This window comes from Calidris pugnax, unplaced genomic scaffold, assembly GCF_001431845.1.
Source record: "Calidris pugnax isolate Ruff unplaced genomic scaffold, ASM143184v1 scaffold199, whole genome shotgun sequence".
In the NCBI taxonomy this organism is placed as follows: Eukaryota; Metazoa; Chordata; class Aves; order Charadriiformes; family Scolopacidae; genus Calidris; species Calidris pugnax.
Window position 1 is genome coordinate 101,992 of NW_015090970.1, and position 17,606 is coordinate 119,597.

Genomic DNA, 17,606 nt, shown 5'->3' on the forward strand with positions numbered 1-17,606 from the left:
ACTCATCATCTTGGATAACCCGGGAGGCGGGAGCAGAGCTTATCCCGGGAAATCTATCGCCAAAAGAATGTAACTGTACAAATGGCTCTCCTTTGATGGTGCATGAAAGGCAAGGTCCGTGTATCACAAGCAAGAAGGACTCACACTCCCCCTCTCTTCTGCTCCCCCGCTGGGATATTAAATCTACAAAAATTCCGAGGGCAGCAGCGCAGCCATTAATGTTCCAATTGCCGGGGCCGGTGTCTAATGTAAATGAAACCACATTGATTTAGTGTTACCCAACACGCCTCTCCTGCCCGTTCATCTTCTGCAGCCTGATCAAAATCCTTCCTTCCAGGTAGCTGTGGCCTCGTGCCCTATATAAGCACAGAAAATAATGTCATCACAAGCCTTAATGATGAAGGTAGTTATAGGACAAAAGCCCCTGCAGCAAGTCGGGTATTGGGTCATTGTTCCTGCTAATGTCATGGTGCCATTTCTCGCTATTTTTAGAATTGTTCCCTTTGTACAGCAAATTTCTCATGTAGTTGCTTAACTGTAGAGAAGATCTCATCTTCACTGGACCTAGTAGCGAGGAGCCATCTTCCTCTGGCTTCTGGAGATGAGACAAAGCCCTGAAAGCTGAAGAGATTGATAACAACTCGGTACACAGCTGCCTGCCAACCTGAATTTAGACTTGGAGAAAATGGGGATCTCGACTCCGTCTGCTGCTGCCCCTTAATGCAGCGACAGACTGAGCACAAAGACCTTGCAGAACATTTTGCAGGCGGCTAAATTATCCACTCACAGTTTTAGAAGTAACTCAGGGATTCAGTAAATCAGCATGGACTTAGTTCCTAAATTACTGATACGTTTTTGGAACTCTTAGCATAGATCCAAACTTCTCCACGCTTTGAGGGAAGAGATGGGGAACAATGGATTAGGAACTTTTGAGCCTTTCGTGCTAAAAATGTTCCAAACTGTCTATCTGAGCCCTTTTATTGTAATTCACTTTGTATATTGTGGTTGTCTCGCACACCTTCCTGTGGATTGATGCTCTTTGGCTTTGGTTGCCCTGTAAGCACAGAAGATACGACCTGTAAATTCGAGTTTGCAGTCTAAATAAGCGAGACAGACAAAGAGTTATCATTGCCGTGGTATTGGCAGGGAAATAAGACACAGGAAGATTAAATGACCAGCCCAAGGTCACAAAAAGAGTCTCCAGCAAAGGTGGAGTCTCAGCCTAGATTTCTCAAGTCTTTGCCCAATACTTTAGCCATCCATTCACTTGCTTTTTAAGTACCCTGTCATTATTTCTGTGGAGGAAATTATGCAACTCCTGCAGCAGCCAGTACTGTGTAATTCAGCTTGTCTGAAAGGGAATATGAAATGGCAGTTTCAAAAAAAATTAACCCTCCTGCCACACAATCTGGCAGCCCTGTCAAAACGTCTCGGTTTTTATCTTCTCTTCCTCCGGTGGGTATTTAATTTCCCTCCCTGCTCTCGGAACGCTGGCGGGGGCTTTATCTGCAGTACCCTCCCAACCCTTTGCCGGAGTCTCCAGGGCCTCGTGGAGGACGTTCTCTGCAGATGAGGGACGTGATAGTTTTTGAGCCCTTCATTTCTGTCCCTGGTGTTCGGATCCGCCCGGCGTTCCTTGTAGCTGTCGCTGGTGCAGGAAGGTCTCCTGGCAGCTCCCCTGAGGAGCAGCAGTGGCTCCAGTTCTACAGGAGGACATGGGAAGTGCCCCTGTCTGTGGTCGCCCACCATGGCGATGTGTCCCTCAGCCCCCTGAGCTTTTAGGTGGGATGTTAGACACCAGCAGATCTTTTATTCCCGATTGTCAGGGGACGGAGGAGCTGCCCCTCTGACCTGGCTCAGGAGAATGTCCACCTCTGGGTGATGTCTCCATCACCCTGATGGACCACATCACCAATTCTTTTGGTGGTGACCTAAGTAAGAGAAGCCAAAGGACTCAGAATCAATGTGACAGAGGAATTAAATCAGGATGAACCAAAGTGCTCCTGGTTTCTGCCCCTCAGACAGTCAAAATCCTGCCCCAGAGCTCTGAGGCTGATGCAGGACCAGCCCATCTGCTCTGGGCGAGCAGCGTGGCCACCCCACGTCCCGCTGTCTTTGACTTCCCACATCGAATAATTCATTTACAGCTGGGTCGGGAGCGAGGTTTTGAGGCTTGAGTAGGTTTCGTATTCACAGATCTACAGGGGGAGGCTGTTGTGACGCTACTCCTTGGTCTCTTTATTCCCTCATTACTAAGCAATTTCTTTATTCATGGAAAAAAACCCCCACATTTTCATCAGCTGCATTTCTACCCTGTGATGTTTCTGACAGCCCAGCCAAGAATGGGGCTCAGGCTCCAATGTAAATTTGGGACCTACAAAGCCTTCCTGGTGTTCCGGTGAGTTCCATATGCATTCTCCGGAGGGGAATTAATAGGAAGCGTTAGTTAATAGATACTTCAGATAAAAGTGCGAGTGCATCTGGTCACCATAGCAACACGAAAGCGCCGGCAGGGAGAGGAAATGTCACCGTGTCTGTGCCTTGACCTGCAGCACAAACAGCCCAAGCGCTGCGGGTTTCGCACACGGATGTTCACAAGAGGAGACAGACGCACGCACCGGTTCACAGCCCCCTCTTCCCCCCCCCACCCCAGCCCACAACAGCACAGACACACACACGATGGCTGGCGTGGTGACATTCAGATGGACCCAAACTCACTGCCACCAGCTCTTTGGTGACCAGAATTGCAAGGGTTGGAAGGGACCTCTGGAGATCATCTCCTCCAACCACCTGCCACACCAGGGTCACCCAGAGTAAGTCACACAGGAACTGGGGGGCCCAGAACTAGACCCAGTGCTCCAGCTGTGGCCCCCCCAGGGCAGAGCAGAGTGGGAGGATGATGTCCCTCCACCTGTGGTCACACTCTTTTTAATGCCCCCCAGGAGACCATTGGCCTTCTTGGCCACAAGGGCACATTGTTGGCTCCTGGGCAACCTGTTGCCCACAAGTATTCCCTCTCTGCAGAGATGTTCTCCAGCAGGTCAGCCCCAACCTGTAGTGGTCCATGGGGTTCTTCCTCCCAAGCTGCAGGAACCTACACTTGCCTGTGCTGAACTCCCTGAGGTTCCTCTCAGCCCAGCTCTCCAGCCTGTCCAGGTCTTGCTGGGTGGTGGCACAGCCTCTGGTGTGTCACCCACTCCTTCCAGCTTTGTGTTACCAGCAAACTTGTGCATTCCCCTCCAGCCTGCTCTGGGTGGCCCTGCTTTGGAAGGGGGTTGGAGGAGATGATCTCTGAAAGCCCCTCCCAACCCCAGCCACCCTGTGATTCCCATTCTGGGAAGCCCAAGGAACAGGTGATGGGACAAGAGAAAAGCCAGCCTGTGATTCCCATCCTGGGCAGCCCAAGGAACAGGCGATGGGACAAGAGGAAATTGCCTCAAATTGCACCAGGGGAGGTTTAGGATGGATATTTGGAAAAAATTCTTCACACTGAAAGGGTTGTCAAACATTAGAATGGGCTGCCCAGGGCACTGGTGGAGTCCCCATCCCTGGAGGTATTTAAAAGCTGGGCAGATGTGGTGCTGAGGGACAAGGGTTAGTGACAGTTTGGGCAGTGTTGGGTTGATGGCTGGGCTCGATGATCTGAAAGGTCCCTTCCAACCTCAACAATTCCCTGATTCTAAGCCACCATGTCCCTCAGCCCATGGCAGACACAGAGGAGATGCTCGTGTGGAGCCGACCCCGGTGGGGATCTTGCCACAGCCACAGCTCCTGGGAGCCCTGGGCACCCGCTGCTCCCAGTGACTCCAGCAGCTGCAGGAGGGAAAATCAGGCCCACGCTGTCTGTTATGCAAAAGCAGTCTCTTAGCAACAAAAATGATATTCTGCATGAAGGCAACATGCATTAGCGGGATAATCCTAGGTAATTCCAGACAAGACCTAAATGGGTGGATGGATGGATGGATGGACTGAATAATAATCGTGACAGGCAGAATAATAATAATGGAAATAATGAGGCTAATCTTATTTCCCTGGAAAGGAGAAGAAACAGCTATAAATAAAATACAACAGGAGTAACCCTGTGCCAATTCCCCATATAAAGATTAGAGCCACTTAAATTCAACTTACGCCCTAAAAATAGGTTCTGGTAACTAAAGCTTTGCTCGTCTAAGCGAGGCTATTTATTGCCTCGGATATTTTCCCTCTCACTCCAGCCACCTATTATCATTCAGGAAGGGAGAAAGCTGAACAGCTTGTCCCGGGGCAGGGATCAACAGGGGCAAATCTGCGTTAGAGGCTTTGCTGCCTCCAGACTGTGTCGTCCTGGGCAGAAAAACTGTGCTTTAAAACGCAGTACCAACCCCAAACGATTCCCTACAATTAAAACCACCTCAGGCCGATGCACACTGTGTAGCTGCTGTATTTTGGAGCTCAGGGAATTTAACGTTAATTAACCCTCCCCTGACATTTACGCTCACTCTGTAGAGTTACAAAAGAGCTTTCACAGCATCCGTGACAGCCGCTTCGCACAGAAAGGGACATCCCGGGCCTCTTCCCCCGGGCTTTTTCAGTCCACAAGGCCCGGGGTGTCTCTCCCGGCCTCACCTCACACCCGGCTCCGCTCCCTCCGGCCCCGGGTCCGAGTCACCCCCGGCCCGGCCGGGCTTCCCTGCCAGAGAGGAGGGGGTGAGGCCCCGGCCCCCCCTCAGCGCCGCAGCCGCCCGTCGCCATCCCGCTCCCCGCCCCAGCGGCCCCTGCGGAGGCGCGGGGGCCGCCGGGAGAGACAGGCCTGGCGGGCCGTCCTTCCCTAGGATACCGACAGCTCCGGGCCAGCCGAGACTACAACTCCCAGAACACCCCGTGGCGGTGCTGCCGGCAAGATCCGGCTGCCCCCCTTTTCCCGCAGCCTGCCGGGAAACCGAGTCTTCGAGGAGTTACGCCCGCTGGGCCTGCCCGGTCCCAGGACTACACTTCCCATCGTCCTTCCCTCTGCACCCGCCCCCGGGGCCTTGCGGGCGCCATTTTGTTTCGCGTTCCAACCTAAGATGGCGGCCGGGCGAAGGTACTGAAGGTTGCTGTGCTGAGGTGAGGGCTGTCTCGCCGGGCGCCTCCGGCCCCGCAAGGGTTTCTCCCCCCGCAGGGCCGCCCTCGCCCGTCCCCTGCCCCGGGCCGAGCTGGGGGCGTGGGGGAGCGGCCGGTCCATGGCCAGGAGGTGGCCGGTGCGGTCTCCGCGGCCCCCGTCGCCATGGACCTGCGCACGGCTGTGTACAACGCGGCCCGCGATGGGAAGCTGAAGCTGCTGCAGAAGCTGCTGGGCAGCCGCAGCCGGGAGGAGCTGGAGGCGCTGACGGCAGGGCCCGGCGGGGGAGACGGTCCCGGGGGAGGGAGCACCCCGCTGCTGATCGCCGCCCGGCACGGGCACCTGGAGGTGGTGGAGTATCTGCTGGATCACTGCGGCGCCCGCGTGGAGGAGGGGGGGTCGGTCAACTTCGATGGGGAGACCATCGAGGGGGCCCCCCCGCTGTGGGCCGCCTCCGCTGCCGGGCACCTGGGGGTGGTACGAAGCCTCCTGGATCACGGCGCCTCGGTCAACCAGACCACGCTGACCAACTCCACGCCGCTGCGGGCTGCTTGCTTCGATGGGCACCTGGAGATCGTGCGTTACCTGGTCGGGGAGCGCGGGGCCGACCTGGAGGTAGCCAACCGGCACGGACACACTTGTTTGATGATTTCTTGCTACAAAGGCCACCGGGAAATTGCACGTTATTTGCTAGAGAAAGGGGCTGATGTCAACCGCCGGAGCGTGAAGGGGAATACGGCCCTGCACGACTGCGCCGAGTCCGGCAGCCTGGAGATCCTGCAGCTGCTGCTCCGCTCCAAAGCCCGCATGGAGAAGGATGGCTATGGCATGACTCCTCTGCTCGCCGCCAGCGTCACCGGTCACACCAACATCGTGGAGTACCTCATCCAAGGAGGGCTGCAGCAGGAGGAGGAGGAGGTTGCGGGGAACCAAAACGGGACCTGTGCGTCGGGTGGGAGCCATCAGAGGTGCTGCAGCGCTGGCAAGGAAACTCCTCAGGGCTGCGACGAAGAGGGACGTGAGAGATGTTGTGCCTCAGCTTCCAGTCAGGATGAGCAGCAGGTCCCGAACGTGTTCTGCACTCGAGAGGCTGCTGTGGAAGCACTGGAGTTGCTGGGTGCTACGTTTGTGGATAAGAAACGTGACCTTTTGGGAGCCCACAAGTACTGGCGGAGGGCGATGGAGCTTCGGTGTGAGGGCGGGCAGTACCTGCCTAAACCTGAGCCCCGGCAGCTGGTCCTGGCCTACGACTATTCCCGGGAAGTGAGTTCTCTGGAGGAACTGGAAGCCTTGATTACTGATCCTGACGAGATGCGCATGCAGGCCCTGCTGATCCGAGAGCGCATCCTGGGTCCTTCCCACCCAGACACTTCCTACTACATCCGTTACCGAGGGGCGGTCTACGCCGACTCCGGCAACTTCGAGCGGTGCATTAACCTGTGGAAGTACGCGCTGGACATGCAGCAAGGCAACCTGGAGCCTCTCAGCCCCATGACTGCCAGCAGCTTCCTTTCCTTCGCTGAGCTTTTCTCTTATGTGCTTCAGGACCGCTCCAAAGGCACTTTAGCCACCCACTTGGGCTTCTCTGACCTCATGGGCGTCCTGAGCAAAGGGGTCAGGGAGGTGGAGAGGGCCCTCGTGCATGGCAAGGACCCTATAGTTGACTCGGCGCAGTTCACCAAGACGTTGGCCATTATCCTCCACCTGGTTTTCTTGCTGGAGAAGGTGGAATGCACCCCGGAGCAGGAACACCAGAAGCGCCAGACTATCTACCGCCTGCTGAAGTGCAGCCCCCGGGCCAAGAACGGCTTCACTCCTTTGCATATGGCCGTGGACAAAGACACCACGACGGTGGGACGTTATCCTGTGGGCAAGTTCCCGTCGCTCCACGTGGTGAACTTGCTTCTGGAGTGTGGGGCTGACCCTGACAGCCGTGACTACGACAACAACACCCCGCTGCACATCGCTGCCCGCAACAACTGCCCCCTCATCATGAGCGCCCTGATGGAGGCCGGAGCCCACATGGACGCCACCAATGCCTTCAAGCAGACCGCTTACGAGCTGCTGGACGAGAAGCTGCTCACCAAGAGCATGATGCAGCCCTTCAATTACATCACCCTCCAGTGCCTTGCCGCTCGCGCCCTGGACAAGCACAAGATTCCCTACAAGGGTTTCATCCCCGAGGAACTGGAAGCCTTCATTGAACTGCACTAGGGCGGGAGAGCCGATGTCCCCAACCTTTCCTGTCACCTCTTTCACCCCGGAGAGGTAGAGCAGCCTGAGATCTCAGGCCATCCTTGCCCAGGTGCTGAAAGCCATCGCTGTGCTGAGACGGGCCACGAGCTTTGTCTTCGTCTGTCGCCATCAAGCTTGGTGTGCGCAGGGGTAGGGGAGGAGGCGGCGGCTGAAGAGCTCATGGCTGTCCCTCATTGTTGTCACCTTCAGGTACCACATCTCTCCAGAAGCACTGTATCCAGAGAAGGCCACAGCCCCTGCCCTTTTCCCATGCCAATCGTCACGGCCTGAGGAGGAAGGAAAATTGAGATTCCCTGGGACCTGCTGCCTCTCCCGTTAGTGCTGGATTAACTCAGCGTTAAGCTTTGGAGCAGCTACACATCACACACGTGCTCTAGCCCTTCCCATCCCAAATACCCAACAGATAGGAATGCAAGTGAGGAATAAAACATCTTCCAACTAATTCGTTCCCCACCCCACTCTCCGATTTGGTGCAGTATGAGTCTAACAGCCCAGTGGCTTGTGCTCTGCTGAGGTAGTTGCCTTGCTTGGCATTAGGGCTGGGTGTGCTGAGGACGGGTTCTCTGTCTCCCTTGGTTGGCCAAGTGGTGGTAAAAGGCCTGAGATTTCAATGATTGTGCATAAAGCTGGGTTATTTTTTCTCTTTTAGAGCCAGGCCCTATCTATGCTGCAAGACTTCTTCAATCCTGTAAGATGTAGTAAGGTCAGTTCTGGTTATATAGTTTCATCAATAGATGTTGGGTTTTATGAATGGGGAGGAAAAACTGCTACCTTAAAAAACCACAATATTAATGTGGCCTCCAAGCCTTTAGCTTGCCCATCCTGCACATGGTTCACTCCCATCCCTGCACGGAGGCCCTTTAGCTCCAGAGGTCAGTGGGGACTGAGCTGTACAGGGGGAATAAAGCTGGGTTTTGGAGCCAAACTGGTGCAGCCCGAGCCATCTTTGAGGCTGTGCTCCCACCAGCCCTCCAGGACAGGAGGTGCTTGGAGCGTGGGAGGTGCTTGGGGGGTTATTAAAGCAAGTGAGCATTGGTGGCTGCTTTGCACGAGGGTGGTCTGAAGGAAGAAGCAAGAAAGAAATGCAAGTTAAAGGTGCCTTCCTGTTCTTGGGAGGATTATTAGTATCAACCAGTTGGGCTGTGTTAATTATCCCATTCTGAAAACCGAGGTGCAGTGGGTTGTTACCATCTGGTTTTGCCTTTTGATTCTTTTTTTTTTTTTTTGCAACTTCACTGAGGATGGTGCTACTTCAAAGATTGGATTTGAGATCTCATTTGGGCTCCTCTTTGGGCAAGCTCCTTTCTTTAATTAGGATCTGCACACGACTAGTTTTTCTCTTTAAATCCGTAGTCTCAGGGTAGGTATTTGCCTCCATTAGCAGAACCCTCCTCGCTGGTAAACACTCAGTGTTGGTAAATACGAGGCCGTTCCAGCAGTTTATCTTCTTGCAGGGGGAGTGACGGGGCTTTGGCAGCCTGTGCCTCATTTCTTGGCCCTGGCCAGGGTGGAAAACACGGTTGGGGGTGAAGCAGCTGCCTCTGAGCTTTGGGAAAGGTCAGGACCGGGAGAGCAGAACCCTGATAAACAACCATGCACTATATGCTACTGAAGCTTCTCGACGTGTATTTATAAGCCAGCATATCCATATGCCTCAATAATCCAACGCTCTCTGCCCCTTAAAGATATTGTAGGTCTGCCATTACATTTTTGCAGTGTTAACTATAACATTTATTTATAAAGCAAGGAGGTTTAACTTTTATTGAGATGTAAAGTGCAGAGTTAGTTTAGCTACCTTCTATTATTATTTTTTTTTTTTTTCTTTTCCTTTTGGCTGAAACCTGAACTAAACTGCAGGAATGGAATTTGTTAATTTGTGAGCTGATGAGCGCTCTTAACTTTAAATAATAAAACAAAAAAAAATGGCTGCTAGAATGCAAGTGCCTTGGACTTCTTGCTGGGAAGCCTCTGTTTTCAGCTCCTTTCCTAGGGGTGTTTCACCTGTGGGTACGGAAATACCGGGCAATTGCAATCACCAGATGTGATCGTTTCATTTCATCTTCATTTACTCCTGGGAAAAGCTAATCTGTGCTGGAATTGCAAACATTTCCCCTGTGAAAGGGTAACACTCACACGACACCTCTCTTGAGATACTTGGCCTTATCTTTTTGATAGAAATGAAACAGTGTGAAAGGATGTTGCTCTGGTGACTTGGGGAATTCCCTGCCAGCTGGGAGCGTGGGCAGAACAAGCACAAAGAGGGACACAGTGTGGTTTTCTGGCCCAGGCTGGATGGGGCTTTGAGCATCCTGGGCTGGTGGGAGGTGTCTCCAGGAGTTCCAGGGGGTTGGAACTCGATGATCTTTAAGGTCCTGTCCAACTCTTAATGATTCTACAATTCAATGATTCTATTCTAGCATCAGTTTAGGTTTTTCAAGCTCAGAGCTGTCAGTGGGAGGTCAAAAAGCAGACAGAGGAATTAAAGGTACTGGAGTTAATTCCACACAAGAATTTGGATTTCCAAAAGTGCTCAGCCTGCCCCAGGGAGGGTGGGAGCAGATGAGTAAAATATTTGAATGTTTGTCCTTTCATTGGTTGCTCCATCCTCAGAAATAATTCTTGCTGGTGTGATTGGTGTCGCTGCCCTCGTGCTGGACACCACGCTGAAGCAGTGTCTGCAGCTGTGTGGGACACGTGGTTCCCACTGAAATGTGACTGATGGGATATAGGGGATCTTCAGGAGAAAACCTGCCACCGCAGGGAGAAGGAACTTGATGGCCTCAGGATTGAGGAACCAGCTGATGGTTCCTGACCGTGGTGTTCTCTGGGACAGAGCTGAGAAGGGACCTGTCCCACAGCTGGGCTGGGAAAGCATCTCTGGAGCCAGGATCTTGGGATGGGATGGCTGGGGATCCACTCACACACAAAAGCCTCAAGGAGGTAGAATACTTGGTGTGATAGAGAAGGGCTTTAATTTTTTTTATTTTTTAACGCCTAAATATTCTGTAATTAATAGCGAGGAGGCGGCAATTAAATAATTAAATGTTGATAGTATTTCCTGGGTGGGAGAAATCACTGCATGAATTTAGGAGTAATTACAATGAACAATCCTGATTTATTGTAGGTGTGGTCTGGGCCAGCTCCAGTGTCTGGGGTAAAACATGGAGTTGTGGGGATGATCTTTAAGGTCCCTTCCAACCCAAACCATTCTATGATTTTGTCACCTGAGTAATTAATTATCTTGAACAGAGAGTACATTGCTTTTTTTTTCACTAGGGTGGCTATAGGTCCTGCTGTAGCTCGCTGCTCTCCAGGAGCCCTCCTGCACCTGCCACCAACATCATGTCTGTCTTTTATTCCTTTCTGCACCTAAGATGTGCATTTTTCTCCCTAATCCTGGTCATTGGCCCTTTTGACAGTGACACCTCCCGTATGGGTTTATTTAGAAATGCAGAAATGGAGAGAAATTCACTGGGGTTTTCCTGGAGCTGGGTGCTGGTGCCCTTCTCTGCCCATCTGTGGAGCCTCCTAATGCCGTGAGATCAGTGTGAAGACAAGACCCTGGTGGTGAAATTTCCTTTCCAGGGTGGGTGACAGCGAAGAGAACCCTAAAACGTGGGCTGAGTGACCCATCTGCTGCAGTGAAACGGGGCTGTGGCTCCCAGGGGGAAGTCACTCTGGGTAACCTTTGGTCCTCTCTGCCCTGCACACACTCTCAGCTTCAAAAAAAAAAAACCCAACCATTTCTCCAGCCAAACCCGCTGTGACTGTGAAGGTTGTTTACGAGCTGGAGCAGCCCCTGGTTGACCAGTTATGTAGGAGGTTTATTTATAGAGAGAGGAGAGCTGGGGAAGGAGCGATGGAGGTGTTTTCTTCCGAGGGGAGGGACTGTCCTGGTGCCTGCACAGCAACTGCAGCGTGACCAGAATTGCAGTAACACAACACCTATTCGAACAAAGGTGATGGAGGGGAGAGAAAATAGGGAAATAGAAGGAATCTGAGCACTTGGAGGTTTCCAGCAGGCTCTATGAAGAGAAAATGAGTTAATCCATTGTCGCTGGGTCCTTCCAAGTTAAAAGCCAAACTGTTTCAAAGCTGGAAGCCAACAACTGATGGCAGCTTTGAAACAGCGATGCTTTTGTGTGGTTCTTGTTCTGCTCAGGACAGAGAGGGCTTTGATTTGGCTGAGCCTGGTCTCTTGGGCTGGTTCTCAGGGCAAGGAGAGCCAGGAGGAGCCTCCTGGAGGTGGGAGGAAGGAAGCAGAGAGATCTTCTGTGGACAGATGCGTGAGAAAGGACCTGTGGCCTCTTAAGAGGAAATTCTGTGGGATAACTGGGACAGCCAATTGAACCCATTGAAGAGCAGGGACACACACATCAGGTCTCGGCTCCTACATGTGGTGGTGCCCAGGAGTTCCAGGGCTTGTACTGGAGTTGGGTCAGTGCCCAGGGCTCCCCAGCATCATCCTGCAGACCCCCTCGGCCCCTCCTGGGGGGCATAAAGGTGGCAGTTGCAGTTTTCAGCACGGGGCAGGTGGGGACTGTCCCCCTTACACCATCACCTGCTGTCCTCTGAGGAGAGAGTTGGCCAGTCTTTAGCCCTGTGACCAGAGAGCTCCCTCAGAGGGGATGAATATCAGCTGAACACTCTTTTCTCTAAGGACTTATTAATGTCTTTCTTACGTGCGTGTTGGCTGTAAGGCTTGGGTGGTTCTTGGCCACAGGCTAGAATCCAGGATTAGGCCCTGTGGGTGCCCAGTTTGGCCAGTCCCACGTCCAGGATGGCCAGAGTCCTGCGCTTTGGCTGCCAGACCACGGTGGCTCCTCTCTATTTGACACAGCTCTTCAGTGACACGGGCAAAACACCCAAAATGAGGGCATCAATCACACTGGTCCTTGAGGTCCACCTTGATGAGGACTTGGCAGCTCTGGGGCTCCATCCTTGGGTGAGGAATGGGACCAGTCCTGCAGGGACACACACATCAGCTCTCAGCTCCTACATGTGGTGGTGCCCAGGAGTTCCAGGGCTTGTACTGGAGTTGGGTCAGTGCCCAGGGCTCCCCAGCATCATCCTGCAGACCCCCTCGGCCCCTCCTGGGGGGCATAAACTGCTCAAAAATAAGAAGGTGGCAGTTGCAGGTTTCAGCACGGGGCAGGTGGGGACTGTCCCCCTTACACCATCACCTGCTGTCCTCTGAGGAGAGAGTTGGCCAGTCTTTAGCCCTGTGACCAGAGAGCTCCCTCAGAGGGGATGAATATCAGCTGAACACTCTTTTCTCTAAGGACTTATTAATGTCTTTCTTACGTGCGTGTTGGCTGTAAGGCTTGGGTGGTTCTTGGCCACAGGCTAGAATCCAGGATTAGGCCCTGTGGGTGCCCAGTTTGGCCAGTCCCACGTCCAGGATGGCCAGAGTCCTGCGCTTTGGCTGCCAGACCACGGTGGCTCCTCTCTATTTGACACAGCTCTTCAGTGACACGGGCAAAACACCCAAAATGAGGGCATCAATCACACTGGTCCTTGAGGTCCACCTTGATGAGGACTTGGCAGCTCTGGGGCTCCATCCTTGGGTGAGGAATGGGACCAGTCCTGGCACTCACAAAGGTGACTCCGCAGGGTGAGGTGACTGGGAGCCCAGTGCTGCCGGCACTCACAGGGTGAGGTGACTGGGAGCCCAGTGCTGCTGGAGGGAGCAGTCCCATTTCTAGTCATCTGGTGGCTTCGGGCTGACCTCTACTGACTGAGCAGGCAAATGGCCACCACAGAAGCCATCGGAGGAAGAGTGTGGGGTCTGGGGCTCTGCTCCAGGTGCCCTCCTTGGGTTAAAGCCTCAGTAGATACCTGCCTGGTACAGCCCTCGCCCAGGTCCTGCAGAACCTCCCCATTCCTGGCCTTTCTCCACCCCGTGGGTAACCCTCTGCTTTTCTGGAAAACCTCTTCCTCCAAGGCAATAACAGAAATAGGTGGAGTGATCTCTGTAGGGAACGTTTCTCTGGGCAAGAGTCTCTCAGGGCCCTGGTCCCACCTTGGACTGTTTACACACAGGTAGGGAGGGAGGAGTGAACACACCTCTTGCCTCCTCAGACTTCCTCCTCATTTCCTCCTCCCTCATTCCACTTCCTTTAAGTATTTTTTTTCCCCCAAGCACAGCTTTACTATAAAGATTATTTTTTAGCCTTGCATCTGGTGCATAATCTCAGTTCTTTTAACAGAGTTCTCTGAAATACGAAAGAACTTCAAGCCGTGCCTCTGGGGGCACATGGGGATTTTGTCTTTCACAAACAAAAAACTTCTCTCTCAGTAGTTTCGGAGGGGAACTGGGAAAAGTGATCTCTTGATGCCACAGCCCCTCCCGAGGCTGTGAAGCTGCTTTCCTCAACCCTCCTGGGTCTGAGGCGAGAGGCTGGGGGGAAATGGCGCTGCTGGTGCGGCACCGTGAACACCGAGTGGCATCGGCCTGAAGAGGATACTCTGCAAGCCCAAGCAAAGAGGACTTCTGGAAGAAAACGGGACCTTAGCACCTTGACAAGGGGCTGCAGCAACTCCCCAAAGCACCCCCTGAAGATCTTCCCTCAAACGGGTTGGTTGGCAGCAGATTATGAAACACAAACCCCGTGTGCCATCTCCCAGCCCCGGAGGTACAGACAGAACAGTTTCCCCCATATCCCTGACTGCCCCTTGGCTAATTCTACAGGAAAGAACCAATACAGACACAATTAAATTCATTAAAATTCATTTATAAAATCTTTCAGTAGCCTTAGAAGATCGGGAAAAAAGTTGTCTCAGTTATTTGAAAATGAAGCACAAGGAAAATAGTCTCGGGAGATTGCGACCTCTTCTGTCCAACAAAGAAGGTAATTTTCTCCTGTGCTCCAGGAAAGTAGCACCTTTTACCCGCAGTGAAATTAGAAGAGTCCCAGAATCACTATAATTTTGGGTTTGAAACGCGGTGTGAGTGTCTGGCCTTGGCTGACCTGCTGCATCTCTGAGGGACCTTCCTACCTGGTTTCCTTCTTGCTGTCCCCTGGGCCTGGTGTCACAGCTTCTACCTGCATCGTGTTGTGGTTCCCGATCTGAACCATCCGAGCGTGTTGGATGATGAGGTGTGGGATCCCTTCTGGCATCAGGTTGTAGTGGCCTGGTGGGAGATGAAGTGGCTGGGAAGGAGGAGGACCCATCTGACCAGGCATGGGGTGAGGAGGGTGGGTGGCAGGAGGGACAGCCGAAGCAGGGGGACACCACTGTTGGGGTGATGGCTCCAGTAGCTGCGGCTGCGTTGCTGATGGTGGCACCTGGGGATGGGAGCCAAGGTTCAGAGCAGCTAAATTCTGCAGTGTTTGATACTGCTCTAGTTTCTTTCTCTGCGTCAGGTCCCACATGGCTTTCCTCTTACTGATCCTGCTGCTGGTAAAGGTGTTCTGCACAGTCCTGGAGAACACGGGAGAGTTCTCATCCAAGGGCATGAGCCCGTTGAGCGTGGTGGGAAGCTGACTCCGCTCCAGGGGGCTCTCCTTGGGTACAAAAGGGATGACTGAGTCGCACTTGGATGGGTTCATGATGGACTCCATCAGAGCAGTGTTTGTCTGGAACATACAGAGGTTGCACAGGAAGTTCTTGGTCAGCAGAAGGATGATGAAAGCCGAGTTTTCCATAGCATCCTGGAAGCAAGTCAGATGGCTGCGTCCAGCAATGAAGAAGTTCTCAGAGAGCGTGGCACCGTTGGGAACCCCCATGCTCTCCAGCAGGTTCTTGACCCGATGGGCAACACTCTCATCTTCACTAGCGTGCAGGACAACAAAAGTGAAGAACTTTCTGTCTCCAGCGTCTGGCTCTGATGCGAGCCCTGCTTCTAGAGTTTGGAGAGGAGGAGGCCAGGCTGGAGAGGTGGATGAGGGGAGGGGAGAAGGATATGATAAGTTGGGAGCAGCTCCCTGAAGAGGAGACGGAAGGGTTGAGAAGACAGAATAAGGAGGAGAGGCTGAAATGGAAGATGCAGAGTTAGAAGTGCCTGCTGGAACATAGGAGTCCTCCCTGGTGGTATGGGCCAGACCAGTATCCACTGTAGCTCTTAAGTCAGAAATAATTGTAGGTAATTGCTTTTCATCTTGATTTTTGTCTGTGCTTTCTTTTGGTGCATGAGGTTCTGCTGCCACAGTGCTGGAAACGTCACTAGTTTGGACAGGTTGGTTCACAACGCCCTGGGTGGGCGGCTGTGTTTCAGGAATTGGCACAGTTGGGTGACTTGAAGTGACCCCCAGAACCTTCTCCGGCTGGGGGACTTGGGCACTTGTGTCCTGCCCGAGATGAGAGTTGGTTCTGCTGGCCCAGCTCGTTTCCTGCAGGCCATGGCTCTCTTCATCCCCAGTGGGGTGTCCAGCACTGCTGGTGCTCCCTTGGCACAGCCAGCCAGACTGGGGGCCGTGCTCCTGGGAGGAAGGCTGGGTGCAAAGAACAACAGTTGGCGACGCGCTGATCTCAAAGCAACTGGGGAAAGGAGGACTCTCCGAGGAGTGCAAGGTCCGTGGGCCCGAAAAGTCTGAGTTACCTCCAATCTCCACTGGGGAACTTCTCCCCACGTGCTCTGGGCTGGGCGTCTGGAGAAACCCTACTCCCACATCAGATCTCAGCGTCTGAAATTTGCCACCTGGGCCCCTGTTGACAACAAAGCCGTGTTTCTCCTGGTCCTCAGGTGGGATGCTGTTGAGCGTGTCCCCCTTGCTGGCTTTGGTGGCAGCCTGGTAGGCTTTGTCCATGGCTTCGTGACTGCACAGTTTTTCATCTGCCAACAGGGAGTAGATCTGTGCCAGAAGCTCCCTGGCACCCGCATCCAGCTGGGGAGGCTGCAAGTCCTCCCCGTCTTTCCTCACTCCTGTAGTGCCCAGTTTGGTGTGGTGGACATACTGGGCTGCCCGGTTATCTCCCAAGGCATCCAGACAGATCCTTGCATCCCCTTCTCGCCGCAGAATGAGCAGGATCATGGCTTGAAGTAATTTGCTGCTGGGCCCAAATACCAAGCGTGTCAGTTTATGTCTGAAGGTAAGGAGTTTATCTTGTGGGATCCGGGATAGAATGTCAAAAACGTCCTCGAAGCTCGGCTGGAGCTCGGCGCTCTGTGCCATCTCATCAGCTGGTGGCCCAGATGATGGACTGAAGCCGCGTGGATGGAAAAAGCATAGTAGGGCTCTCGGAGTGAAGGTGATGGAAGCCCTGCTCGCACCTCATGTCCCACACAAGTGGTGGCTCTTTGCTGCTCAGGGGCTCGTCTCAGAAGCGGGACGTCTCTGTCCTGAGGAACCAGCCAGAGGAACCTGCGAGAAGAACAGAGGACAATGTTCAGAAATCACCATGTGGGGAGCGTTGGGGTGCTCACGAGGTTTGCCGAGCTCCCCGGCTCTATCTTGCTGCTCTCGAGTATTTTTTCCTCTATTCAGTCCTTGCCAGCGCTCCACGCGTTGTTCCAGCTCTTACGAAGCAAAGATGGAAGTTCTTCGCATTCATTTCACGTCAATTACAACCGATTTAGAATAATTGCTGAGCTAATAACATATTTAGGTAAATCCCAGGGTCTGTCTCCTGCAGACGGCGGGTTCCTGGGGCCTCGCAGGCTCATGAGCCGGGCAGTGGAGGAGGAAAGTGCCCTCAGAAGAAGGGTGCCAGGAGGGTGGATAACCCACAGGCACCCTCTGGGATGAAATGGTGGACGTTATATCCCCGGCCACATCTACTCCCTGAGCCCTGCCAAACCCCTCGCACTCACCGGAGGCCTCTGAGCAGCTTAAATTAAACAGAACTCGTGCGGAGCGGAGAAGTGGGTGCCCGGAGGGACACTGCTACAGGCACTGATGGAGCCCGGTGGAAAAGCCTTCCCTATTTAAAGGCAGCACCAGCGAGTGCCCCAAAATAGCTCAAAACTGGGGAAAATTTATCATTTCAAATCACTTTTTTTTTCCCCTATCTCATAAAAATCCTCTAATTGCCCAACAGAGGCGCTCAGGCCGGGCCCGAGGAAGTCTCTGGCTCCCCCCACGAAACCCCTGATGAAGTGAAAGGGCAGGAGAAGGGCCGGGAAGGGTGGCCCAGCCGGTAGCCACTGGCTACTGCCCTTCCCCCCCCTCTGACTCACCGCAACGCTCCGCTCCTCGCCCCGCTCCGCCCGGGGAACGGGAAGGGGCCAGCCCCGGTTCCAGCCCCGGTTCCAGCCCCGCTCCGCCGTCCCCCGGCTTCCCCCCTGCCCGGGGGGGACCGATCCCGGGCTACCGATCCCGGGCTACCT

The 17,606-nt window shown here is 53.6% G+C and overlaps 2 protein-coding genes across 2 annotated transcripts; one reads left to right on the top strand and one right to left on the bottom strand.

Moving 5' to 3' along the window:
* Positions 1 to 5,023: 5,023 nt before the first annotated feature.
* On the top strand, positions 5,024 to 9,271 carry FEM1A (fem-1 homolog a (C. elegans)). Its single transcript, XM_014952861.1, has 2 exons — positions 5,024 to 7,385; positions 7,526 to 9,271. The coding sequence occupies exon 1, from the start codon at positions 5,246 to 5,248 to the stop codon at positions 7,292 to 7,294; it is 2,049 nt and encodes a 682-aa protein (XP_014808347.1). The 5' UTR covers positions 5,024 to 5,245; the 3' UTR covers positions 7,295 to 7,385; positions 7,526 to 9,271.
* A 4,805-nt stretch (positions 9,272 to 14,076) lies between these two features.
* LOC106894251 (TIR domain-containing adapter molecule 1-like) lies at positions 14,077 to 16,623 on the bottom strand. The gene has a single exon (XM_014952807.1). It carries the CDS (start codon positions 16,450 to 16,452, stop codon positions 14,332 to 14,334), a length of 2,121 nt encoding a protein of 706 aa, XP_014808293.1. The 5' UTR covers positions 16,453 to 16,623; the 3' UTR covers positions 14,077 to 14,331.
* Positions 16,624 to 17,606: the final 983 nt, after the last annotated feature.